The 26,479-nt window shown below is 39.7% G+C and overlaps 1 protein-coding gene across 2 annotated transcripts; it reads left to right on the top strand.

Annotated features, from left to right (window-relative positions):
* Nucleotides 1-123: 123 nt before the first annotated feature.
* LOC110979566 (uncharacterized) lies at nucleotides 124-26,217 on the top strand. 2 transcript variants are annotated; one of them, XM_022235484.2, is made up of 11 exons: nucleotides 124-280; nucleotides 3,576-3,620; nucleotides 15,159-15,887; nucleotides 17,197-17,689; nucleotides 19,165-19,242; nucleotides 19,372-19,547; nucleotides 19,710-19,846; nucleotides 20,285-20,448; nucleotides 21,159-21,428; nucleotides 22,344-22,439; nucleotides 22,773-26,217. In XM_022235484.2, exons 3-11 carry the CDS (start codon nucleotides 15,273-15,275, stop codon nucleotides 23,309-23,311), a joined length of 2,568 nt encoding a protein of 855 aa, XP_022091176.2. In that variant the 5' UTR covers nucleotides 124-280; nucleotides 3,576-3,620; nucleotides 15,159-15,272; the 3' UTR covers nucleotides 23,312-26,217. The 2 variants fall into 2 exon arrangements, with proteins under 2 accessions (XP_022091176.2, XP_022091186.2); XM_022235494.2 differs by lacking the exons at nucleotides 124-280; nucleotides 3,576-3,620; nucleotides 15,159-15,887; nucleotides 17,197-17,689 and adding an exon at nucleotides 17,812-18,718.
* The last annotated feature ends 262 nt before the right edge of the window (nucleotides 26,218-26,479 follow it).

The raw sequence follows: 26,479 nt of genomic DNA, 5'->3' as shown, positions 1-26,479 counted from the left end.
TTTGTCAAAATAAATTGGGCTCTTTTGGGCTTTATTTTTTTAGACCTTACATTTCTCACTGGTACCCATGTTTTGCAACCACAAAAGTGATCTGGCATGGTAGTTTGTTACCAGCGAAAACTTCTAAACATTTTAGCCTTGCCTAGAATTAATTAGCCTGCGCGTAGTCATTTGTTTCGTACGTGCACATTCATTTATGTGTGTTCCGTCCGCGCCTACCGCCTCAGAATGTCAGCCCAGAGGATGGGAAAACTGGCTGTTTTTGTGGTTTTTCTTTGGGGTGAGTGGTGATATTTTTCTCGTTTCCTACTCAGTCATTTTTGAGCCTGTATTTTTGTATCTGTCATTTGTGCATAAATTGCAGAACTAAGATTTTAAGAATGGTCTTCAGAACTCGACGTGCTGACATGACTTCAGCATATTCCGACTGGTGCTAAGATGGATTTTGGGTCAGCTCGTACCCGAGTTATGTCCTACCTTGGTCAACTTGTACTCCAATCAAGTCGTACCCCAGTCAAATCGTACTCCAGTCAAATCGTACCCCAGCCAACTCGTACCCACGATGAGGATTACTTTTTTTTTTCTCCTTTTTTGCTCTGAACGGTTTCATTTTATCAATTATTACAATTCTGTTTGCTTTTATTTTTGATATACGAGAACTTTTCTTCCCCTTTTGAACTTAATTAATTATTAATTATTATATATCCCCAAAATAAGCTGTGACATCAATGGTGGAACCATACTAGATACTATTAAAGTATATTCACTGATTTTATTACGTCAAATTAATCAAGCCATATGAAAAAAAAAACCTTGGATGTGTAAATTTAAAATTGACAAATACGTTAACTGGATGGAGAGGTATGTCTGTGGAACATTTCTGTTCAGGGGGCGTGCATCAGATGCATTTTATTAAAAGGAACATGCGTTTAATAAATGTGAGCATCAACTCCTATTAATGCTCTGCTGGGGAGTACAAGTTGACTCGGGTACGAGCCAACCTGGGTACGAGTTTACTCGGGCACAAGTTGACCTGGGTACGAGTTAACTCAGATATGAGTCGACCCATTTCGCTGAGATGCTGTCAGTGTGTCAGCGCTGCAGAAAACAGCATCTCGAATAAATAACTGCATGCATAACAACAGGAAAGAATCCTATATATGGACACCACAAAATTTTTAACCTGCAGTGACCTTAGGCAATAAAATGTCCTATTAGAGTAGGTAAATGAAAATATTGACTTGGGGACTCGTATTTACTTAGACTCAACTAGTAGTAAACTTCTTATTTAGAAAACCCTCATTTGACTTTTCATACGAAAAGGACGGTTTGTGTGCATGGTGTCAAGCGGTATCTGTGTATGAAATTCTTTCTCAATAATCATGGAGGAAGCCATGCAGTTATCAAGTATGTGATTTAAAATCCTGGTTATGTTAATCCAGTCGTTACTCATGCTGCTATAGCACATTTGACTTGTCCGATGTTTTGTGTAAACATGGTTCAGTCTTGTACCAAGTGAAATGATTGACTTTCCATTTTTATTGTCTGTTTTGTTATCATTGCTTTGATAAAATTTTTCTACCATTGTCCTAATCATTTCCATGAGAAACTTTTTAGAATCTGTCAGTGTACTCACTGCACTGTGCTGTGAAAGGTTTGCAGTCTCTTTCTGAAGAAAAATCCAATAAAGCTCACGTGAGCATAATCAAACATACAACAGGCGCTAGTAGTGCTGTGTCAAAGCCTTAACTGCAAAGTCAGGGTGCTTAATTTTGTGGATTTTGCTAAAGTTAACCTGTTTCCAGGACTGGAAGCTTGGCACATTTCTTGGGATGACAATTTCCTATCATTGTGTCCAAATTTAGCAGGGCGAGAATTCCTTTCATGGGTGTCAGTAATTTTTCACTACTATGATATATTACATGTAGCTTCCAGTTTTAGAAAGTGACAACATGTCTTACAAATTTAGCAGGGAAAAATTAAAGCGTTCATTTAGGAAACAAATTTTTAAGACTAGTCTCATCTATAGGATTTAAATGTGGGGTGTCATATGATGTCCAGGTTTAATTTGGAACTCTTTTCTCTACATGTATTAAATTGGACCACTTTGCGTTTAGCAACGCGGCCAAAAGATCTCCTCATGTACTTTTGTGTAGGTGCTAAAGCTCAGCTCACACTTGTTAACTAAAGCTCAGCTGTTGGTCACAGTTCAATTGGTCCTTTATCAAGTCTTAGCTTTGTGGAGCACCACACTCATTCATCTGTAGGTTCTTTGTGGATTTGTTCAATAGGAAAGTGGCATGAAAGTAGTGAATAGCCTCACCTAAAATTCCAGCCTTTACAATTGTGAGTTGTGAAAAATTTTTAATGTGATAAAGGCAGTCTTCATATTGTGCAAACATCAATTTTCTAACTGAATGTGAACAGTGGCAGTATACATGTACATGTGTGTGCACACAAATTCACCCAGCTTGATACATGTGTGCATGTACGTGCACAGGTACATACATATTTACAATCAAGGGAACTTGAAGTGCTTGTGTTTAAATTTGAGCTTCTGCATTGCACAAATTAGAAGGGAAATAGTGAACTTGGTTAAATTAGCTTTGTCCTTGCTGTATGTACATCTTTACCTCGGGAACCTACATTGTACATGTAGGTCCATATTCCACTTACATTGTACGTGTACATGTAGACTGTCAGGATGTTGCATTCTCATTTCCCATGTGTACATATGTACAGTGCATTAAGGAACATGAAGATGTATACCTGTACTTGTGCACCTTATTTTGAGACCAGGTTCAATTCCTACCTCGGTAGACAGGTGCCAAAACCATCAGTTCCACTTTAAATGTTATAATGATCATATAAAGGTAACTATGTACGTTACATGTACCTAGGGACTAGGTTCAAATCCCACCAATGCAGACAGATGGAGCTCTAAGTTCCTGTTTGAATGTTATAATGGGCATGGACATACCTTCCTTTGGGAGTTGGGACTGGGTTCAAATCCCACTGATGCAGGTAGATGGAGCTGTTTGGATGTTAAATTGGACATGTACGTTCCAGTCTCATGGTGCTGGTTTTTTATTTGTAAGAAACCACCTGATGTTACATTCATCTCAGAGCTGTGATGTTACATGCATACCTTACATTTCCAACTTTAACCTGTTTCTGTTCTTCCAGTTTTTGTAACTTCACACATCTAGGCTGCAGTTTCATCTTTGACTTTTGTACACTTTAGTGACAATAGCTATGACAAGTGTGTTTTGTACATGTACATGCTTCACTAGTACCTCTGTCAACAGATCCCATCTTGGTAATGACATGCTTGCCATTGGGTTTTTTCCAGAGTCATTGTTGGTAGACTCGTGGGAGTGTGGTTCAGGAAGTTGAAGCTCATGACCATTCCTGACGAAGGCTCATCAGCATAATACCATGATCATTCATTTTTCCTCCCTTTTTTTCTCCCTGAGTTTTCCTCTTTTGTAGTTGGTGCTGCACTCATTATTTTTCAAAACTTGTTCAATTGTTGACTTAAGACTGACCTTCTTGTTCTGTTGTTTTTGTCACAGATTTGGTTCTTTGCCTTTGAAGAATGAGATTCTGTCTGCAGAGAGGTAATACTGAATTGTCTTCATGAATTTAAAGAGACATTGGCATAGCAGATGGCATTGTGTTGCCTAATTATAAGAGGCATCAATATTTGATTAGAAAATACATGTATAACTGCTTTACTTTACCTGGGGTTGCCTTTAGTTTACCTCATGGTGGTATTTCTACTTAAACTGTTTTTTACATGTGTACTGGTATTATTCTGCGTTGGTTTCTTATTTATGTATACTATATATGTACATGTATACTGTAGGGCTGAGTCAATGTGTATGCATGTAGCGAGCTCCAACCGGAAGGACATTGTTGCTGTATTACAAAAATACTCGTTCCCATCCTGTGCAGGAGGATGATCCACTCTTTGCTGCCACCATATTCATGCAGAGCCTCGAACTGGCAGCTTATGCAGTCGCGTCAGAATCACTTTGTCCAATTGCATGGTATAAAAAGCAGCATGTGCAAAATTACATTTGCAACATACACATGAATCACTGAACTGGCTATATTTATTGCGTAAAGCTGCCAGATCGAGGCTCTGCATACCTGTGGCGGCAGTGTGCAAAGAGCGAATAGAACACTTTTTATGGTGTTAGGGATTCTAAACACTGCTGAGTGCTTTTAGACTGGTTCCTGTCACCCCTTCTTAACCTAAATGTACAGTATGACTTCTGTAGGCATGTCATCCTGTCTCCCAAACTACATGTACTCTAACTTGTCAGTACCCTGTTGCAGCTGATTTTGACAGTGTACGTGTACCAGAATGACGACAATAGCTGGATTGGGGTTCTTGGACTCTGCAAAGCACCAAAAACTACTAGATTCATTTGCATTAGGAAAGACAGATTCTTGATGGTGATGATCTTCGACAATCTGCCCCTGTTTGCAAGAGTGAGGAGTACATGTACATGTGCATGTAGCTTGCTTTCAGTGTCAAGGGTAGCTGAACATTTCATTCCAGAGCGTTGTCAATTCTTAAGGTTCTGACAGAATCTTAAGAACCTCTTATTGCTCTATACATGTGTATGTCTGTAGTGCCCCACTCAGTCATTGTCAACAACTCGACAACTCTCTCTGGCCTTTGTATTCACCAGATGTCTCTGTCATCAGACAAGATAATGGAGGGCAGACGCATCATTGTATAATTTTATTATCATTTTTGAAGGGGTTTGTTAAATGAGAATCACTCCCAAGAAAGTAGTTTGGGACCCATTGGGACAAGTGGTGAGAGGAAACCCCAATTTGCCATGGTTCTCCCAGTTGAAAGGTTCAATTTCAGCTGCTCCAACTGATTTCCTGTCATCTTTTACGTCTTGTCTTCCTGACGGAGGGACAAGATGGGGGGGGTGGGGGTTTGCTGTCAAAAAGTCTTGGTTTGGCCTGTGTATTTCGCAGATATGTCCAGGAAGTAGTTGAGTCACTGACTGTGGTTTTTTTATTTGTCTTTGGTGCCAGGGTGCCTTGGAAATACTCATCTTCATATCTCAGTGTTTACGGTGAATGATCATAGTATAGCAACGTTTCTGATGTGATATTTGAGCTTAGACATTGGACGTTGATGTTCTTGTGTAGATCTTGGGATTATCCTTGAATCATTGGTGAGCTGAGGTGATAGTTTGTGAGGTGAGATTTTGTGAACTGGCTGAGCTAAATGAAGGATTCAGACCTTGTTTGTCCTCTTTGAGGAGGAGATGGGTAAGTGGTGGGAAGTGTTGGCTCAACACTTGTGGTGTTTGTCTGTGCCCTGGTGGACAAATGGTAAGTTATGTTTAGCTCATAAGGAAGTCAGTGGTATGTACTTGTACATGATACATGCAAGACTCAAGTTTTTGATGAGAGTACAGCCAAACTTGACTAGCTCAGCTTGATCAGAGTGATTGAGCGACATTTCTTTTTATGCAGATACGACCAACATGTGCATAAAAGGTAGTTGTCTCCAATTTGGGAACAATGCAGATGCCAGGTCATGGTCACTCATACTTGAGAATATTAATGTATTTGTATTTCAGTCAGAACTTCTGTAAATAAAACTTGGATATTTTTTGAGATGTTCCCTTACATCTTTTACCTACAGGTGCATATTATACTAGTATTTATAAGTTAAAGACACTTGCTGGTGTTTGTAGCAGATAGTGTTGTCACAATTCTTCTGAAGGTCAAATCCTCAAGTAGGTCTGATTTAAATTTCCATCCTTCCCCAATCTCCTACATTTCATGGTCCCTTAAGTATCAGGGAGCCGTTAAGGTTCAAGATAAGGCTTAAATTAGAAGGGAAAAAAGTCATTCTCGGGAAAAAATTGATCAGTGCCAGACCAGATGTGCTCAGCTTATTGCAGTCCAGACATCTTGTTGTCAAAAGACTTTGCCCTAAAAACAGCTTTCAGAAGAAAAACCTTGTCAAAATATTTGCTTCAAAAAACTCACTTCCACTTGTGGTTTCTTCAATAAGCTTCAATTTCCCATTAGTCAAAACATCCTAATCGATTTGCTGTGGACACAAGGATATGACTGTGAGCATCTTAAGAACAGCAAACTTACAATGTATACAAGGGCTTCATGTTTGTTTAACCCTAACCCTACATCATACTAACAATTACTACTTACCCTACAGGTAAGAGTAAAATGTAGTGTACATCACTGTGGCTTATATGAATACATGACGTTATTGTTCTCTGAAGCCATAAAATAAAATAGATAAGACAATGTGCAATACATCCTGTACAGTGCTGTGGCACTATGCATGCGTGACTTCATTGTTCTCTGTACCAGTAACAATGGAAGTGCCCTAGCCTGAAGTAGTTATTTGTAGGGCTAGGTCCTTCAGGCTCAGACCTCTGTGTATTATTTTGTCCTGAGTCCTCTGAGCCAAATGATATGCCACACTGTTAGGGTTAATGGATTCATAATGTACTGACACACATACATTGTACATGTACGGTACACGTGATACATGTGGAGAAATTAAGGTGCCTCAGTTATCAAGTGTGGTGAGGCAACAAACAGGGTCAAACTGTGATATTCAGAATTTTGCTGCCATCAAGTACATTGTAACATCTTATGCTTGCCATTAAAATATGAGAACAATTATGCAAAAAAAGGTATCCATGTTACCAAGAATATCAGTTTTTGGAAACATTTACATGTACTGTACTCCATACATGTATATCAGGCACAGTTTAGCTTAAAAAGAATGTTTAATTTTACAACATATGGCCAAGATTTTAATGTACATGTATTACACATTTGCTGAATTGCCAATTGCTCTGCACTGGGAGTTCAAACCTTCATCTGGGCAGATGTGTCGTAACTGCAATGGATGTTACACGGGACACTTTGTAAAGTCTAGCAAATTGATTGTTAGTGGAGAGGAAACGTCGGAGAACTGTGAGCAGACAGGAAGGAACAAATAGAATCTTGTTTAAAGTGGCTTAGAAGATGCTACCCGCTACAATGCACTCTGTAACATACATGTAGAGAAAAGGAAATGCAAGTAGAGAATTTATAATTACTTCATGAGTTTTGTGCCAAGTCTATCACATTTCAACTTTGGCAAATTTCACAGTGAATACACTATGATATCAGATTCACATTTGCATTCATTTCCACAATACTGATTTACATGTATATGAACCCATCTTCTGCCCTGCACTTACGCGATAAAAGTTAACAGAGAAAACTGTTGTTTACATTTCTAGACCGACAGGAAAGTATACAACATGTACATGTATCCTGCATGTGTTGTGCGTGTATATTATTCGATGTACTCTACCTTTCTCTCTGTTTATATTTGCCATACAGTCCCCTACAGAAGTATTCAGCCATGTTACAGCCCCACGTAATGTGCAGAATAGATCTCCTGGCCTGATACATGTATGACATCACGCCACACATTGACAAGAATCTCAGTGAAGCTCATCTCACCATCAGTGTACAATAATACACAGTCCTCAAATCATACACACTCGTCACCATACTGTTGGTGACGATGATTCATTCTTTTATTATAAGTACGAGACATGCATGCACTTCAAGTTCAGAGTTCTTGCAGTATTCTTTTGGCTGTGTGATTATTTCACAGCTGACCATTATTACAAAGCAGGCTGGCTGAATGTTAATTACTGTCTGGAGTTGAGCTGGCAAGCTGAGTTGAAGAGGCAATGCTGAAATGAATGGTCATGGATCAAACTGTGATTGATTTGGCAGGCTAGAGATGTCAAGAAGGTTGATGCTAATGATGTGTTGTTGTTGATACATGTAACTTCTGCTGTGGCCAGTTCATTTCTAGACTGGTTATTTTGACTGGTCTGTGATTAGTGAGGACGTACATGTACATGTACAAACACTGTACAGTATACAAACATGTACGTTCACACAGTTTGATGCATCATGCATGTACATGTATTGCACGTATGACCATAGTGTGACTGATATGGTCAAGTATGAAGGGCAAGGAACATAAAATGTGTATTACATGTGACACATGTCAGGTAAGATAATACTGGCACATTTACATTGTAGCTGTAGTCATGTTGACTGCCAGATTTCTGGAAGGCACATGTACGGTATTTGTAACCAGCTGAGAACGTAATTTTGTCTGGCTTTGCACAATGTTGGCCTACAATCGTACATGTCATGTACACGTACATGTACACATGAAACATGGATGTACCGGTATTCCCTGTACTATGCATATTATTACTTGAGAACCTGTGTTACCAGACTTGTGCACTAAAATGTGTCAATTAGAGTGAACTTCCAGTGGTCAGTAGCTGCATGAAGACACCATCCATAAAAACTGGACGGTGTTTTTGATGTCAGCCGGTTTGTTGCCATGGCATCAAGTGTCTTGTGCAGATATTGCAGAGTATTTGATGCTGAGAAACTTAACATGAAATGCAGTAAGTAAAACGTACATCATTGGCCTCTACTTTGTATCGGTACCATACATGTACATGTACTTCATTTCTAAATGCACCTTTGTATGGTATGTGCTGTGCTATACAAGTTGACTAGGTTTGGGACTCAGGAGTGCAGTCCACTAATTTCTGGCCAGCTCATTAGCATTAAAAGTGCCCCCACAGTATCTTTTGAAAAAGGAGATTGTATGACCCCCAAAAATGGTGAGATTGTGTAAATCTTTGCCAGTATCAACTCCCTGGGTCTTTGGGCTTTCATCTGAGAGCAGAATGGCTAAAAAACACTGTTGAAAAATAGCCCTAAGTGCCCCAGAAAGTTGAGGGTTGTCACTTGAAAAATGGCTGCAAGCAGACTTTCGAAAAATCCTTTTTGGGGGGTAATTTTGTTTTGAGGGAATTACTCAAAATATAATCGGTTAACCCACAGAAAATTGTAAAGAAAGTGAAAGATTATGGACCATACAATAATTTAACTTGTGTTTCAGATGCCTCAGGAATGTTGGTACGCATATTACTAGGCCCCGAACGATGCTGATTTTACACTTTTTTCAATGGGACCTGAATAAGTGGACTACACCCTCAGGCTTTCCAGAGCACCCAGACTTATTTGTGAACTCTGACCCTGAGTCAGGCAGATGGAATGTATACAGTCTGTGTGACTTGAACTACCAAATGTGACAAATCTGAAACTGGCAATTTCCAAACAAAGTATGGAGGCTTGGACTTTTTAAAAATGTGTTGTCACACATCTTGCACTGGCGGCCTTTAAGCGTTCTGTTCATGTGATTCCTAACATTTCCTAAAAAGGAATGCCGTTATTGCTTTGAAAGTGGAAGGTTTTTCAGTATATGTATCATGGTTGAGAGGGACTTGACACATCAGGGATAGCGTACTAGTACATGTATACGTGTGTAAATGTACTGTATGTCTACAGTAGATATTTCCAGGAAAATAAGTGCATGCATAACCTTCATGTACATGTACATGTGCCATGTAAACACAACGTCCAAGTGCTGGAGTGGAGTGGAGATGTACTGTATACCGTACACTGTACTGTACATATATACACTTACATGTAGGTACATTGTACATGTACCGGTACCTGCATGTACATGTTCCATTCATGTAAGTTGGCACTAATACATGTATAAGATCACTCTGCATTTTAAAAGAACTCTTGGGAAGTATGAATGTTGGCATACTGTGGCATGGTATTCATTAGGCTTGCATGTTTTGTTGCTTAAGGAGTTGTTTTGTGTAGAAAACCCTTCAAGGTTTGATGCTCAGGGTCCTGGGAAAGGTGGGAGGATTTGAGGAGGGTTACAAGTTTTGTTGCTTGTCTTTATTTGTTGAGTTGCCAAACTCTATTAATGTACCAGTACCTGAACACTGTGCATGTGTATAGGCCCAATCAATGTATGATGTGCTGCATGATATGGTGTACGGTAGGCCTATTTGCTTAGAAATTTCTTGTCTTGAATAATGACTGCATCTACTCGTAGATGACTCATTTACAAATTGGTACCATCCTCTAATGACATATGATCAGTCCCATTGCCTTTTACCTCACAATTGAGATTAATCAGCCATGCCAGTATTTCTACATGTACATGTACATGTAACTCTTTATAAAATTGAACAATATTGACAGTCAGTACCCTATGGCATGGCCAAACATTCTTCCCTAGGGGAGGGGCTAATTTCCCCCTCCCTTACAGTAAGTTGTCAGCTGTCGCTCAGATACGGTAGTTTACTCAGAAACTCTGGGATGCTTGATGGAGAGGAACCTTTGGAGCGGTGGAATGGCCAAGAATACATACCCCCGGTACTTGTACTGGTAGGAATGGTATGGTAAGTGGGTCTGGTTGAATCAAATTCATTCAAGTTTCTTCCTTGGAAAAGGTCACAGAAAGTTTGTAGAAATTCATGGTCAGTTGAATGGATGAAGTTGTTGTGGTTTGGATGTAGGAAGTGTATGATCATTCATGTGTACATGTGTATACTTGTGCATGTACTTCAATGGAAAATTACCCGAAAATATAATTTTCTCTTTTTTTTTTCATTATCTCAAATAAATTTATATCTGCTCAGCAAATCTGTGTGATTGCCTGGATCATCTGGGTAAATCATGAGCACACTTGTGCTGCAATCAGGTCATGCTATTTTTAGAAGTGTTCAGAAATTAAAATAATGGCCAGGACATAATTGGCATGGGACCGCAAGTGATACTGGTAGAAGTCAATAAGTCAGGTGTTCAGTAATCAAGTCATGTGAAATAATATAATAAGTTATTTCAGATAACACCAACTTATTGGCAATTCAAAATAGGTACATACATGTACATGTAGTATGTACATGAAGCTGTACACTGATCCAGTGTTGTTGCCTCTGGGAAGGTGATTCACTGCTGCTCACTGGACAGGTGATTGTTAATTGATAGCTGCTTAGCTCTTGAATCATTTTAACCTTCTGTGTTGTACAAGTACTTACCGGTATGGTATTGTGTTCTAGTTTATTCCCCTCATGCTGTTTTAGGTGTTTTACAGCAAACACTGCACAGTTTCCATTGTCACAAATCAAAAAGTTTTTTTTTTCAATTTGAGTTGATTGGATTGTGCATGTAGATGTAGAGTTGGTGGGCCTGTAAAGAAGCTAAACAGTTTCATGAATGTTGATGGGATTCCTTAATTAAAGTCATTATTGGCTCTGAAAGATTTGTCAAAATCTTGGATTTGGGGTTTTCCATGATTACATACCGGGATGGGTAATTCCAGAAATTAAGTGTCCAAAAGTGTGACTTTTTGGTGTCCCTGTTACATCTGACCTTTGTTATTTGACATGGAAATATCACCGGAATTGATTTCAAACTACATGTACATGTATTACTATTTGTTTGGCAGTTAATTTGGATTAATTCCTCACTCTTGGAAAGTAGAAAATTCTGAACTTAAAAAATCATGTCAGATGTGACAGGGACACGAAAAAAAAATGTAACCCTAATTTCTGGAATCACCCCCATGTGTAGAGACAAGCCCTCTATTACCTTTCCCTAATCCAACCTGCCAAGAGCACTTTAATTTACAGGTGCCTCGTGTGTGGGTTCTTGTCTTTTCCTTCCTCCGTGATTTAAATATCAAAAGGTCCATGGCTGCTATGGTCGAGAGCTAGGGAATTGATTGAAACACTGCAACTTGCCTATAAATTAATCCTGTCAAAAAGCGACCTGAAAAATATCATCTCATTCATGTCCTACAACAGGAAATTTACTTAGGATGGAGACGGGTCCCTAAGAATAACCAAGTCTGCATACTCATGCTGTTAATTGTACGTACATTGTTGGCCTGATCTGGTCACGGACCCAGTCCATCTACAATGTACATGTACATGTAATGCTGCTGCATGCTAGTCTTGGTACAGACTAAGCCTACATGTACCGGTTCATGTGGGGCAGGTTCAAGTGACAACAATAGTAAACTATAGTTCGACTAACACTGCCCGAACGACAAATGGTTTGGACTATCTAGTCCGAGTAGTCGACCATTTGGGACCAGGCCCAGGGGTCCTGGTATGGTTGCACCGCTACTTATCAATAGCCGATTTCATTTACAATGGGAACCATTCACATGAAAGTAATTGTACGAGATTTCATTGACCATGTATGCTGCGAGAGTCGCAGCCAACTGTGAAATGTAATTGAATGAAATTTTTATATATTGACCAACTACGAGTAGGGTCATTCGAGTGTAACTGAATTGCATGTGCACGTTGTTAAAAAGCAATTGACTGCTGATGGAACTATTGTTTGCATCTGAACTTAACCGTTTCTGCTTATTCAAGAGCATGTCCGAGTATGGTTAACTACCGGGTAGCCACTTCCTTGAATACACAACTCAGACTGTGTGGAACCAGACCACGGGGTACTGGTGACGTGGAAATAATTGTGCCAAATTGAGAGAGTAGCAAGAAATGGATCCGTGATAGAGGAATAATAACGTGATTTCACCAATGACTGACTGACCAGAGTTAGACGTCTTCCTGTTGGACTCTACCGGGGTATCTTCCCTGAGCAGAAGCTTCCTCTTGCGCATCATTTCAAAAGAGCCATGTTGGTCGAGAGTGTTCCTTTTGTTGGTTGCAATCCTTATGTTTCATAGTATTTCATGAATCAGCGATGCGTAGTTACAATGTATTATCATACAGGTACCAGACGAGCCTTTGTTGCTTGGAAAATTGTACCCTTTCTTAGTCCAGCTCGGGGTCTGTTGCTCCTGCACATTGGTAAGGGCATACTGGTATCAGTACATGCATACATTGTACATATGCACCTTTATCTTCAAAACAGACTTGAATTCTGATTGGTCGATCCATGGCAACAAACGGTGTGACATATAACTGTGTTGTGTGGTTCATATCAAACCCTGCATGATGCGATATTTTAAGCCCATGCATTGCACTGTTTTACACTTAAAGCAAAAAGGCACAGCTGCAAAGGTTACTTGAAATTCAAACCTGGGATGTTTATGGGACACAGACACACTACATTATTCCGTGTTCCACTCGTGCTTGTGTGCTTAAGCTGAATCGTAATCATATTAACAGTCAAAGTATAATGTACATGTACAGTACAGTGCAATTGAAAGTTACGGTAACCTCAAAAGTGGGACAATTTTTATACACTTTCCCATCTATGAAAATGAATTGGCCTATTCATTTCACAAATTTTGAAAAATTTTCCCCTCAGTGGGAAAATTTTCACACCTTTTTTCACAGGTGGGAAAAATTTTCACAGGTGGGAAAATATTCACACATTTTTTCACAAATTTATGGGAAAATGTCAACACCTTTCACCCAGTAGAGAAGCAAATTAACCCTGGCCCTAACAAAATCAATTTTAATTACCGGTAGTATGAAGTTCACAAGTACATGTACATGTTGCTGAACAGTTGCCAAAAACATCCCCCAATCACACTTTATTTGTGTTTGAATGAACAACAACAACAACAACAACAACAAAATGCCTGTTTTTAGTGAGTAAAATGTCTAGAAAGCTTCACCTTTTTTCGCGGAATTATTGTTGAGGAGTTTTGGTAACTTATACCCTATCCGTTTGTGCATAAATGTTCCATACCATGGCATGCTGGGTTAGCTATTCTGGTAGATTTCACAAATCGAAAGCTGATTTTTAGCGCATCTTGAAGCTCTGAGCATGAAGCATCTGAAATTTCATCAAAACCATGTACATGTAGGGCAATATTTAGAGTTTCAGGGAGGGTGCATTTGTAAATTGAAAGTTGGAGATGAAAATCAACATCCTGAAAGTTAGCTGATTAATGTGATTTAATTAAAGGAAATTGAGTAAAGGAAATTACACAAGAAGTTAACTTTTGAAAAAGATTAAGAATTAATTAATAAAAATAAATAATAACCCCCAAGAAGGGTAATTCTAAGAAAACGAGTGGTTAATCTTGGCCGGGTCATTCAAACTGCCATCTGAGAAGTATTAGTAATAACCTGCCAAACTTCCTGTACATGGCCAACCTTATTCCGCTGAACTTTTGATGGATCTCTTCAAGTAGTGTACACATGTACCGGTAGATTTGTAGATTTGTAAGTTTTTCAGTTTAAATTTCAAAAGGGACAGTTTGCTGCCTGTTTTTCTGTGCAAACTACATGTAGCTGTTCAGAATATTTTTAATGATGTAGGTCCAGATGTGCTTGTTCAGAGTGCCTGTGTTTACCAGTTTTGGAGCAGTACTTAAGTTACATCTTGATACTGCAATTGTACAAAGTTATCCGCGACAGGAAATGGTCCATCACCGCCTGAGACTGTCAGTGTTCCTACTCTTAGTACCCTGGAAACCACACGCACAATGTACATACATTGATAGGATCCAGGTATCAGTTCACTCAATGTACCGGTACCCTAGATGACTTGGCTGATTCCTAACCCCAGAGGGAGCCCTAGTCAGGTATCAATCTTACCCTGTCGACATCTGCCATCTATTAACAAGACCTGCCGAAATGGCCCCATGAAACCAAGGAAATTGAAGGATATTTGTATTGGGCATTCAGGGGCGGAAAGCAGATTTACCGATTGAAAGGCTCACTTCCCTTCAAGTTTTGGATTCTGTTGTGATGCCGAGGGGAGTTCGTGTTGGTTTTGAAGTAATTTGTCGTTTTTTCCTAAACATCTGTTTCCAGTCAGTTGAAGGAACTCGCCCGACAGGCCAGTGTGTTCATACAGTAGCCGTTGTGTTTGGTGATGTACATGTAAATGGTATCCTTGTTCTGTTTTGCTGTACAAATTTTAACACTTAGGTATTATACAATTCATTGTGTACGAGTGCAGTGGTAAAAATAATTTCATAACATTACAGATGGAGCAGAATGGAACATTGTCAAATTATGTAGAAAGTCGTGTAGTGATACATGCAAATAAGTAAAAGGTTCTTGCAAGGTGCCATCACCTGCCTTTGTAATTGTCCATAATACGGTCAAAGATAAGAAAGGTTTCAAGCAACCAAGACAAATTGTGTGAAGTTTGGAGTAACTTTATAAAAGCTGGATGTCAGTTACAGGTTACAGGTTGTTGTAAACTGAAATCTTGTCTCATTCTATTTGATCTTTCTGCAGATGCCGGTAACTGGATAAGTATCAACTAAGCAATGACCAGTCATTCTGCGTCCATTCATCTGGTCATCCAACCATCTGTCCTCCCCTTCCTAGCATCCCTGAGCTACTGTCCCCATGTCTCAGGCGTACGGTCGCATGTACCATCCCAATCCCCATCACCACACTCATCACCATCATCAAGTCCAAGTTCCTCCTCACCGCTCAGCAGGTGAGTCATCCCATCACTCGGGGGGATACCAGAGTCCACACCGAGGTTACCATCAGAACCACTACGGCAGTCCTCCCCCACGACCAAGCCCTGCCCACAGCAACTACAACAACTCTGTCTCTGTCTATTCCGTCCCGAAACCACCCCGCCCCTATAATAACTACGGCAACCGGCGTGGCCGAGGTGGTAGCAACACTGGGCGTGGTGGTTACCATAACAACCACAGCAATCATCACCATAGCATCCACAGCAGTCAAGGTTACAGTAACCATGCCCATAACAATTATCGACCACATCCACCGGACTTTGATTTAGAATGGGACCATTACGAATTTAGTTCAGAGAAACCAACAGGAAAGCAGACCACTCGACAGAGGAGCTCTCACTTACATCATGGTGGTGGTCCAACATTGCATGATGCAGAACTTGAATGGGATGACTATGATCTAAGACCTAAAGAAGAAGAAGAAGAAGCAGTAGAAACTGTGGATTACATTCTAACAGAAGGTGTCTTTCCCATGGTGAGTATATCTCTGTCTCATTTCTAGTCATACCTGTCATATCTACTGATATTTCTATCAAAATATTGTTGGCCAGTTATAATAATGGTCACATTTTATTAAGCGCGAAGCATACAGGTGTTCACGATGAAGGTGATCAAGGCATGTTGTTGTTATTATCCCTGCACATTGATCCCCCAACATCTGAACATTCCTGAAACCAATTCAGCACCCTGGGGAGTATAGTAACTTTATCCTGCCATTTTGACGCAAATGGCTAACCATAACCACATCTGCCCCCACAGTTACCCATTTACTCCTGGGTGGAAAGAAGCACATACATGTAGCTGCCACCAGCTGGATTTAGACCCCCAACCTCATGATCAGCAGGTAGAAACCCTAACCACTATGCCACATGCTCACCTTTCTGATATTCAGTGTCTATTCATGGTTCCTGATTGCTTTGAACCATCCTATTTCTGCAGTCATGTAATACATGTGTACAGTACTTTTTGGACCTGTTTGTTTCGCACGGATCTGGATTTTGATCAGTGATGGTAACACTGGTTTCATCCATTAGGTGATTTTTGGTGTCTGTAAATTGACAGATCACTTATCGTGATCCAGATTCGTGTGAAACAAACACTGCCAATAACTAATGGCTCCTTTGCGAAGAAACAGAATTGCATTCCAACAAAATTAGAACATCAATCACTGGGTAACTGTACCTTATGTCTTCTGTTCTGGATCCAGGTTTGTTTTCAAAAACATGTTCAATTTCAGAGGATTTGAGGCCTTGAGGGTTAAAAATGCAGTACCACTCAATCCCATCAACCTTGGATTGTTAAGAACAATTAACAACTGGCAATAACTTGACATTGGACATGTGGTTCACTCATCGATCATTAACACGTTTCGTGGCTGTTTTGTTTGCACGCATCATACTTTTATTCTTCCTAGGAGTTTGGACCATTCACAGGTAAACAGACATTGTGTGTTGTTGTGCATTGATGGTTTGTTCAATCTGCTGGTGTTCAATATTGTGTTACTTCCTTTTGTATGGTAAAAATTGTCCATAGAAATTTGCATGCACCTTTCTCTGCATACATGTCTTCCTTTTGCAGATACCTATGCTGTTTCTGTGCCGTTGTCAAATACATTAAGCATGCAGCTAACCTTTCTTGATCTTCTGCAGGGCATCAGTACTACCTGATACGGTACTTTCTGAAGTGTACATTTTTAGAAACTGTAAAGCAGAATTGCTGAATTTGTTAATTAGAGAACATTGTCGCAAATCTTGTTTTTCTCTTTCTATCCTTATGTCTCACAGATCGGTGTTGTCACCAAAGCTCCTCTCTCTCGTGGCCATATTCCTCTTGGCGCAATCCAGGTTTGTCGTTTCCCCCAGGGAGGTGCATCTTTTAAGACTTTCACCTCTTCTGACCATCTCTCCAAGTCTCTCCGGCTGAACAAGGAACTTCTTGTGCTGACCAGTGAGTTGAATGAGGGCGCTTTGTTCTCCACAGGAATCAACAGTCCTAGCGAGAACAAGGACTTCTTGTTAGCTGACCTGGCTTTGACCCGTGACAAGGACTCATCTTCCAGCCCCACAGACACCCCTTCCAGAGATGGTGAGAGTGAAGAAACCTCCAATGGAATATCTGAGGAGGACCTTGATGAGGATTTCCTGAATGACACCTATGAATCTGGTTACCAGGATCGTCTGGGTGATATTGACCTGTATGCCCTTGCCCCACATGATTTCGACTCGCCTGATTCAACATTCAGCCGATCTTTAGCTGACTTGACAGACATCAGCCTGTGTGAGTTGTGGAATGCTTTCCTATGCCTGACATTTTGCCTGTGCTTTCTTGAGTCTGCTTTATGCGTTCGTATGTCCTGTGGTTGTTTCCTGACTTGTCAGGTCACCATCAAAACTCTTATTTAATCCACGCATGTCATCAACTGGGCTTGTAGCAGACTTAACCATTAACAACCTTGTAGAAAAAATATATACAGTAAATGCGTCTGCATGATTAATGTCTGGAGCAGAGTCTACCCTTATTGTAAGGGCCCTAACTATCATCTGCTGTCTGTGCTCGTTGACCAGGGGCACAAATTCATTAATCCAATCACCAACTCTTTTCTAAACTGGTTTAAACCAGTTAACTTGCCAGCCTTCAGAAGAGGAAGTGAGGAAACCACATGTACATGCCATCTAATTAACCAAGAAAATTTGGAAAACAAAAAAGGCATCAGCAGTTTGAGGCGAGTGATACTGCTGTCTACATGTATAAACCAGGAAAACAGTAACCTGGGTTATAACTTGGTTAAACCAGTTGACTTCTGTATTAACTTGGATGCAAGCATGGCTAGCAGAGTTAACAAGAAAGCAGCTAAACGCAAACATGCATCCAGCAGGCACACTAGCTCTGACTCCGCACACAACACTCGGCATAATACTGCAAAGGATGCAGTGTGCCTTAAATATGACTGGAGCGAGAGCTTCATTGATGAGGATGGATGTTCCATCACCTTGAACCCTGCCACGGGGACAGCATCCTTCCACGCTAAGATACCTCGTCGGGCATCACCAAGCCCACCCAGCACAAGTCTGGATCAACAAGCTGTTGGTACTGACACAAACAGCATGCGAACTGCATCTGAACTTGTGACCGTAGAAGCTACTGGTGATGTAAAGCTAACCTTAACTAGCGTGGGTGGCTTTGATATATTTGAGGCAAACTCAATTTCTGTTAACATGACGTCAACTAAACAGTCCACTGAGTCGGACTCTAGCATGTGTGAGGATTATTCACAGCATGTTACTAAATCGCCATTAACAACTGAAGGTAAGATCTTGGCCTGTTTGGCATGTGAATTTACCCAAAGTTTATGAAGCCTTTCCATTTTCTTGGAAATCAGACTTTAATTAAAAAGGGTTTGAAAAAAGTTAGCTTTCTATTCATAATGGTTCATGAAAAAGTTTCAAAGTGACAAGAATTTTGGCATTGAAATCAAACCAAGCAAATATTAGTACAAACCAAGCGTTAACCAGATGAGCTTTAAAGCTTTACATGGTGAAGGTAGTAAGTTAGTTGTAGAGGTTTGTGGTAGCACCGGGCAAGGATAGCTCTTTTACGAGTATGTGTGATTCTGAAAATAATTTGAGTTACTCAAAGTTTCGGACAGTAAGCTTCATTTGTGATCAGGAGACTACTGGCAATGGACAGAGCAAACCTCTACAACTAAAGAGTTAACCAACTATTTAGCTGTATATCGTATCTTTTCTTAATAGATGAAGAGCTTGGCATTGACCCTAGCCTCCTGCGACATAGTCTTGAAAGGTCAAGGTCACTTGGAGATGCTACAAGAGGTATGGTGATCAGTTGTGGGGAGGGAATGGGAAGGAATGGTTGAAGGAAATTCTTGTGCCAGGAATTGTTGGACTTTGCATTTGTAATTAAAAGTTATCTGTGTTGAATCCTCATTTTCCCCCACCTAGCACAAGATGCCTCTAAAGACAGAAACTTGAAAGGAGTCAAGGTCAAGAAGAGAAAGAGGAAAGGGTCTGAGAAGGTCGAGGAATCCTTGGCAGGAGGTGGAGATGAAGGCTCTGAGAAGAAGACAAAGAGACTAGCTCCTAACTTCTTTGTAGCAGTTCAGGTTTCCAATCCTCAGGTATTCTAGAGGAGGCCTTCTCACAACTCTTTGACTTACCTTAACGATTCTATTTGACCTTGGATACGAGCGACGTGTAGCTCATGCTTGAATCAGTTTTTATTTACCTTCCTGTTGCTAATTATAAATATTGTAAATCTGTTAAAAATGTTTTTGATGTAGATCCATGAGGCCTTGAGAGATGTCCAGCAGACGGTCCTGTCTGGAGATGAAAAGTTGAAGGATGCAATGGTTCCTATAGCAACGCTGCATCTAACCATCATGGTGATGCACCTAGCAACTGAGGAGGATGTTGAAAGGTTGGTACAACTCATGTATGTCAGAGTTGTTTGACAATGATGTGCAGGTTACACATGGACACGTTCTTCATCTAAACTCTTACTGGGTTGTTTGCTTTGTGCAGTGATGGTTGAAGGCGCTGTGGTGCTTTGACATGAAAGGACAAGCACAGATCCCAACATATTGCTGATAGTTGGTGCAAACCTTGTCTTTTCTATTTTTCCTTAACTTGATGTATCTCAAGAGTTTTGAAGGGGAAGGCAAATCCTTATAGTACGTGTGAAAAACTTATCATTTGTGGCAGCATCCTAAAATTACTGGAAAAGTTTTTCAGCACATCTTGTTTGTCTATCTTGACTGCCACCTTTCTTGCACTAATAAAAGTCAGACTTATTCCCTTATGTTTCAAAAAGTCTTTTGCAAGAATCTCCTCATTAAATTTCTTGTTTGCTTGTCAGAGCTAAGATAGCCTTGAATGAGTGTCATCGAATTCTGAGTCCACGCTTCATGAAGGAGAAACTGAGTATCTTGTTTGGAGGACTTGGCCATTTCAACAACCAAGTCATGTTTGCTAAGATTAAGGATCAGGATAACATCTTGGAGAGCCTTTATGAGATAGCAGGTAAAGAAAGAAAAATTAAGAAGCAGTAGTGTATTTCAGAAGATACCATAGTGTCATAGGAAATGACAAAGATGGCAGATTAAAGTGAGAAAAATAGGGTGTGGGAACATTCTGTAGCCTTGGAGCAGTTAAAAGTGTTGGGAACTTAATCATGTCAAGGAAATGAGGTGAGAATAAACGGTTTTCCTGAGGGAGGCAAGGTTATGAACTGAGTAAGCCTGAGAGAGAAAATAGGAAGGTGTAATTGGATTAAGATGACAGACACCAATGGAACATACAGGCAGATTGATGGATAGCACTTAGAATTTCTGATGAATGTGAAGATGTCATGACTGAACTTAGCATTCAGCCAGGTCCCTATGGAGCTCAGCTGGAGAGAACATGACAGTCAACAGGAAATCAAGTGGAGAGTAAATGTCACACAAGGGCTTAACACAAATCTAATGAACTCTACCAACTCTTCTTATCGCTCAAGACTTCTTGTGTAAGATTTAGAGGAAGGAAATCTGCTTGCATCTTGAAAACTGAAGCAGAGCTTTTGAAATCGTTGCATCAAGATGATTTGAATTTGTAAAGTTAGACATCCTGTTAAATAAAGCCATATCTTTAACAGTCTTATATTTATTTGGTTCAGTTTTCTCAGTTAATCTCTCAAATCTGATCTCATTTTCATTGATTTTATACCTTCTTCCCATAATTTAAACCAACAGACACAGTAGAGAAATGTTTCTCAGAGTACCAGTTGGTTTCAACCGGGGAGCGTGGTTTCAAGCCCCACTTGACTGTAATGAAGTTGTCTCGAGCGCCAAGTCTTCGCAAGAAAGGTGTTCGTAGGATCAAGTCCGAGCTGTATAAGCCCCACAACACTCAGATGTTTGGAATGCAGGTGGTTCATGGTTTACAACTTTGTTCAATTAATAAACCAAAGTCAGCTGACGGCTACTACTACAAGGCTGCCGAAGTCTTGTTTGGAGATCCAAGTGAGTCCAGAAGATACTTTTGAATCAAATTTCTCGAAAGTACTGTAAAAACATCCAGTGTTGTGGTCAAGACCACTTATGACCCACACAAGACCAGCACAAGACCTCCAGTCTGAATTCAACTCACAAGCTATTCATGGACTGCAACCAAAGCATTCCATTGTCATTGTTCACACTGTTACTTGTGACTGGTCTTGTGACTGGTCTCGTGATGGTCTTGTGACTGGTCTTGTGATGGTCTTGACCAAATCACAACTATTTCCAAGGATAGATTTGCGCCGGGGAGATGTTAATTCATTTTGGATTTTTGCCCCGCCTAACATGTATTATAATATTGTATACTCAGTCCTTGCAGCTGAAGGCTTGTGAGAAAAAAAAATACAAGCATACTTGGGTGGGAGTCAAACCCACGACCTCCTGCTCACTAGTGCAGATGTCTTAACCACTCAACCACCAAGCTTGCCGGTGTCGGCTGGCAGGTTTGAGTCAGATGTAGCAGCAGTATTTCCAAGGATGGATTTTAACCGGGGAGATGTTAATGAATTTTGGATTTTTGCCCTTAATATGCTTGTGGTTTTTTCACAAACCTTTGAGGGCAAACACTGGGTGTATGGTGTTAAATCACAACTACCAAGACAATGTTCAGCAGTCACTGTAAACATGTCATGCAGATGTGTGTCATAAAATAAAAAAATAACAAATCAATCCATGGAATCTTTGATTTGGATGAGCAACTCTTCGAGAATCTTCCGGCAGAATGCCTTAGTTATATTAGATTTTAAATAACAAAGAAAACAAGAGCAAGCTTTCTTCAACATGTTAATGTATCCGGAGAAAACTATATACAGTAGCAGCAGCATGGAGGAGGGTAAAAGAAAGTAAAGAGTGATATTGTTGTTTGCTGTGTTTTTCAAGCCTGTTCACCAGATCGTGATATGCACACAATAACAGAAGAACCGTCCAATGAATCTTTGAATCACATTGACTCTCAGCCAACTGCCGACACATCAGGTAAAAATATCAACATTGTATCTGTTAGTAGCCATTCACCATTCTCTGTTTTCCAGTGTTTCTGCAAAGTCTGCTTATTTCATGAATTTTGCAAATGTAACCATGCTGGCCTCAAAAATGTTCTGATCAAAGCTAATATGTAACACTGTACAAAATCTGTTTGCTGGATGTAAACAAGTCATTTTAAGAGCATGTTGGGGATTCAAACTCATGACATGAGAAATATTGTACTTGAGCACCACCAGCTGTCTTTTCACATCAAGTTCTTTGATAAATCTTCTAAATCATCATCAGTCATGCACTCTTGACTTTTCCACCCCTACTTTGCTTTAGAATTAACAGACACCAGATCAAGTGCAAAGAGTGCAGGGTGTCCAGAACAGCAGATGGATTGCGATGATGGTGAGCGTAGTCTTGATACACCGCCCTGTGACTCACCAAAAGCTGAAAGTGTGTCTGAGAGTAGAGATATAAGTCTGGATGTTAAACATCAACCTTCATCCCGTCCGATATGTGAAAGTCTTATAAACAGTGATAGCTCTGTGGCAGAGGTTGATGGACAGAAGGATGACCTGTGCTCACATACAAGTAGTGACACAACCCAGGACACAGCCAGTGGGGTCACCAGTGATACACCTGGGGTGACTACTGTCGACACTGCCCATAGTGGACCCAGTGTTTCTTCAAACAGCACAACCAAAGGCACAAGTGACACCGCACAAAATTCATCCTGTGACCCCTGCATGGATTCTGGTGTAGTCTCCACTACAGGCGCTACTGAGGATTCAGTGGCTGATTCAGGCCATCACATTGAAAGTGGCAAAGTTGATAAACCTGACATCTCACAAGCTGGCTCCAAGGAAAATGGCTGAGATGAATGGTTGTGGAGATATCACACAGAGACTGATTTTTAAATTGAATATGCAAGAGATTGTGGAAATTTGTGGATTGAAGGGATTGGCTTCACCAATCTTTATGAAACAAATGGTAAGTGCTTCCACTTGATAATTGTATTTGTGTATATAAATCTTAAAAAAGGTATCCTGAGAATACTGATTATTTGGGCAGTGCAGGCAATTGTTAAAATCTTCCAGTGGGGACTTTTGTTGGTGTTATCATAGCATCAGTTTTACTAAAGTTGCAGGACAGATTCTGATGATGAATTGGACCCATGATAATGAGCTGGTTTATAATAGTGCCTCAAAGAGGACACCAATATTTGGCGTAGTGTTTGGGGAACTTCTTTTCCTGCCTTTGAAGTTACACTTTGAAACGGTGCATGCTGACAGGCTTTGTATGTTTTACCAAAATGTTGTACCAGATTCTAAAAGATTATTCCAAAAATTGAATTGGACTTTTCTCCTCGAAATCAGTTGATTATTTGCTGAAGGGATGTGCTGAGCTAGTCACAAGAGGGCGCCAGTCATATAAATTATTCTCCTTGTATGCAAGCACATTGGATTGACATATGCATTGGTAAGATGGCGCTACAAATTTCCATGAAACCAAGTGGTTTCTTAAATGATAGAAAGTGGATGTTTGGCTATACAGAGGGCGCCATAACATCCACTTTTCTTTCTACTGTTGCAAACCTCCCAATAGAACTGTGCAATACCTCTCTTTAATGTACATGTAGTTCTTTTGGAGGCTGTGGTCAGCCTGACAAGTTGAATAACTTATGATAAACAGAAAATTATTTGTTGTGAATTCTTTGACAAAATGTTTGGAGTTCTTGAGCTACTAGAATCCTCATTAGTACAGCCAGCCTTCACAAGTAATTGGTGTTTGATGTACTGCATGTCATCAACATTCATACTGTAGTAAGACATGTACAATATAGGATTACCAAATGTAGACACACCTAAATGTGGACCGGGGGGGGCTGAGGGGCATGGGCCTCACCAACCATCATTATCTTTCCCATAGTTTTTCTTTAAATCTGGAAAATTTTGAATCAGGTTTTGTTTGAATGGAGCAATACTGTAATTAAAACAGAAAGTAAAGAGCAAATCTGAACTCATCAGGAATGAGTTGTGTAGATTCCAGGGCTGTTCAGTAAAGAACAGTCTTTGGCTGTTATTTTGTTGCCGTATTTTGCCATGTACTGGCAGTTAATGCCATTGCCAATGAACACAAATGCATGGTCGTGTACATGTACATTTTGCCTTTTGATGAGACATAAGAAATTAAGAATTCATATTTGGTACTCTGAAATGTACATCCATGAATGTATTGTGTTACTGCTTACATTCTTAGAGTTATATGCTTGCAAACGTGTGGAATACAGCTGAGTTGGTCTAAATCTGCAATACCTGATAACATCATTGTAAACATGTCCCGAACACCTGCAGCCAAATTGGTAGAGCTGTACCGGTATAATTTCCTCAGTAAAGCCAGGTTCTCTGCCTAATGTCTGCTGATGTATTGTCTGTGATGCTTGTGATCAATTGAAAGCATATACATTTTGAAAGCAGTCATTTCTGCTTAAGGCCACATGAAAATAATTCCTAGTTCCTCAAATTGAATAGTAATGAGATATATTCCCCTTTATTTCTGCCAACATCCACACTTATTAGCCAGGGATGACATTTCAAGTTGGACGATTGAGTGAATTTGGAAATCAAATTGATGGTCTAAGGTGTGGGGAGTAACCCCTCAAACAGGCTAGTACATTGCTGCCATCTTGCTGCCATCCAGACTAATTATGGTAATGAGCAGTATTCCAATGTAATTAATCAATAAAAATTCTGCTTTGACATTTGTTTGATATTTCAATTAAAGTTTCGATAAATGAAATTGATACAGCATTACTTTTGGATGTGGATGAGAAATGGGAAATTTTTTTATTAGGCCATAAGTTCTACAAACGTTGGCTTGCTTTGTACAGAAACACAGAAGTTGCATTTAGGAGACTTTCTAGCAAGGTGCTGTGGGTATCTTGGTGTGCTTATTGGTTTACTGAGACAAGTAAAAACAGTAGCTTTTGTTTTCAAAAATGCAAGGAGGAACAAGATTTTTAAAGTCTTGGGTAAAATAATATTTGTCTTGCAAGCATATATTCTTTAGAATGTTGCAATATTTATCTTGAGTTAAGTGGATATTACATGTATGTGCCATAATTTCATTTTGCATTTGTACAGATATCGTGCCTTTTAAAAAGTGCCTTCAAAAGCAGTATTAGAGAATTCCAAAATTTTGGGGTGTAGGGTTTGATATTACTATTACATGTTTGATAAGAATATGCATTTCTTTTCTGAGCAAGGTTGAGGCATACATGTAGTATTTCTTTACTTCTAATCATAAACTTTTGTCTGCCAGCAAAGATATCTTAAATCTTAACCTCCCAGTTCTTGAACCTCCTTATTGGCTGATTGGATTTCAATGCAGATTTCAACTCTTTTCTTTTTTAAATGTGTGCACCATTGAGTAATTAATAAACATCAGGTTTGGCTGGATATTTGGATTGTGTAATGGAAACTTTGTAAAATGTGGCAAGATCCCACAAAATGACACCTACAGCGTTTTTCTTCAGTACATGTCATTTATTTTAAAGAACTGGCCTTTTTGTTACAAATGTGAATTACATATCTTGGTTGGCTGGAGTTCTGTCGGGGGGAGTGTTCTTCAAAGATGTCTGTAGTGCTCAGTTTATTTTTGCTTCAATACTTTAGACGATGTATATTTTTTGATAGGTTATGTGTATTCATTATTGAGAGGAACCCAGATTACGTCATGTTTAGAAATATTTAATAAATCGAACCAAAAATATTAAATTTGATGAATGCGGTTTCAAAAAAGCCTTACTTTTTACCCGACGAAGGTTTTAAGCTTACATCTGTATTCTGTAAGGATAAAAATAATTTTTCAAGAAAATACAGGATAAAATTTAAACCCAGAATTTGCAAGGATTTAGCCTTTTTATTTAATTAAAATTTAATCATTCTCCCCCCCAAAAAAGCAACACTCAAACGCAAGTGGCTGTAAATTCAAATCAGTTTGAGCAATTTTTAGGAAAATCAGGAAGTGAAATTTTTCATGAA

Source organism: Acanthaster planci, linkage group LG18 (assembly GCF_054643075.1).
Source record: "Acanthaster planci isolate LZ-2023a linkage group LG18, COTS_SCS, whole genome shotgun sequence".
In the NCBI taxonomy this organism is placed as follows: domain Eukaryota; kingdom Metazoa; phylum Echinodermata; class Asteroidea; order Valvatida; family Acanthasteridae; genus Acanthaster; species Acanthaster planci.
The sequence above is the reverse complement of the archived record's forward strand: the minus strand, read 5'-3'. Positions and strand labels throughout refer to the sequence as shown.

Coding starts and splice junctions, on each gene's coding strand:
- LOC110979566 (XM_022235484.2), top strand. CDS start 15,273: ATGTCTCAGGCGTACGGTCGCATGTACCATCCCAATCCCCATCACCAC. Junction 15,888..17,196: donor CAGAAGGTGTCTTTCCCATG/GTGAGTATATCT, acceptor TATGTCTCACAG/ATCGGTGTTGTCACCAAAGC. Junction 17,690..19,164: donor CTTGACAGACATCAGCCTGT/GTGAGTTGTGGA, acceptor TTTTCTTAATAG/ATGAAGAGCTTGGCATTGAC.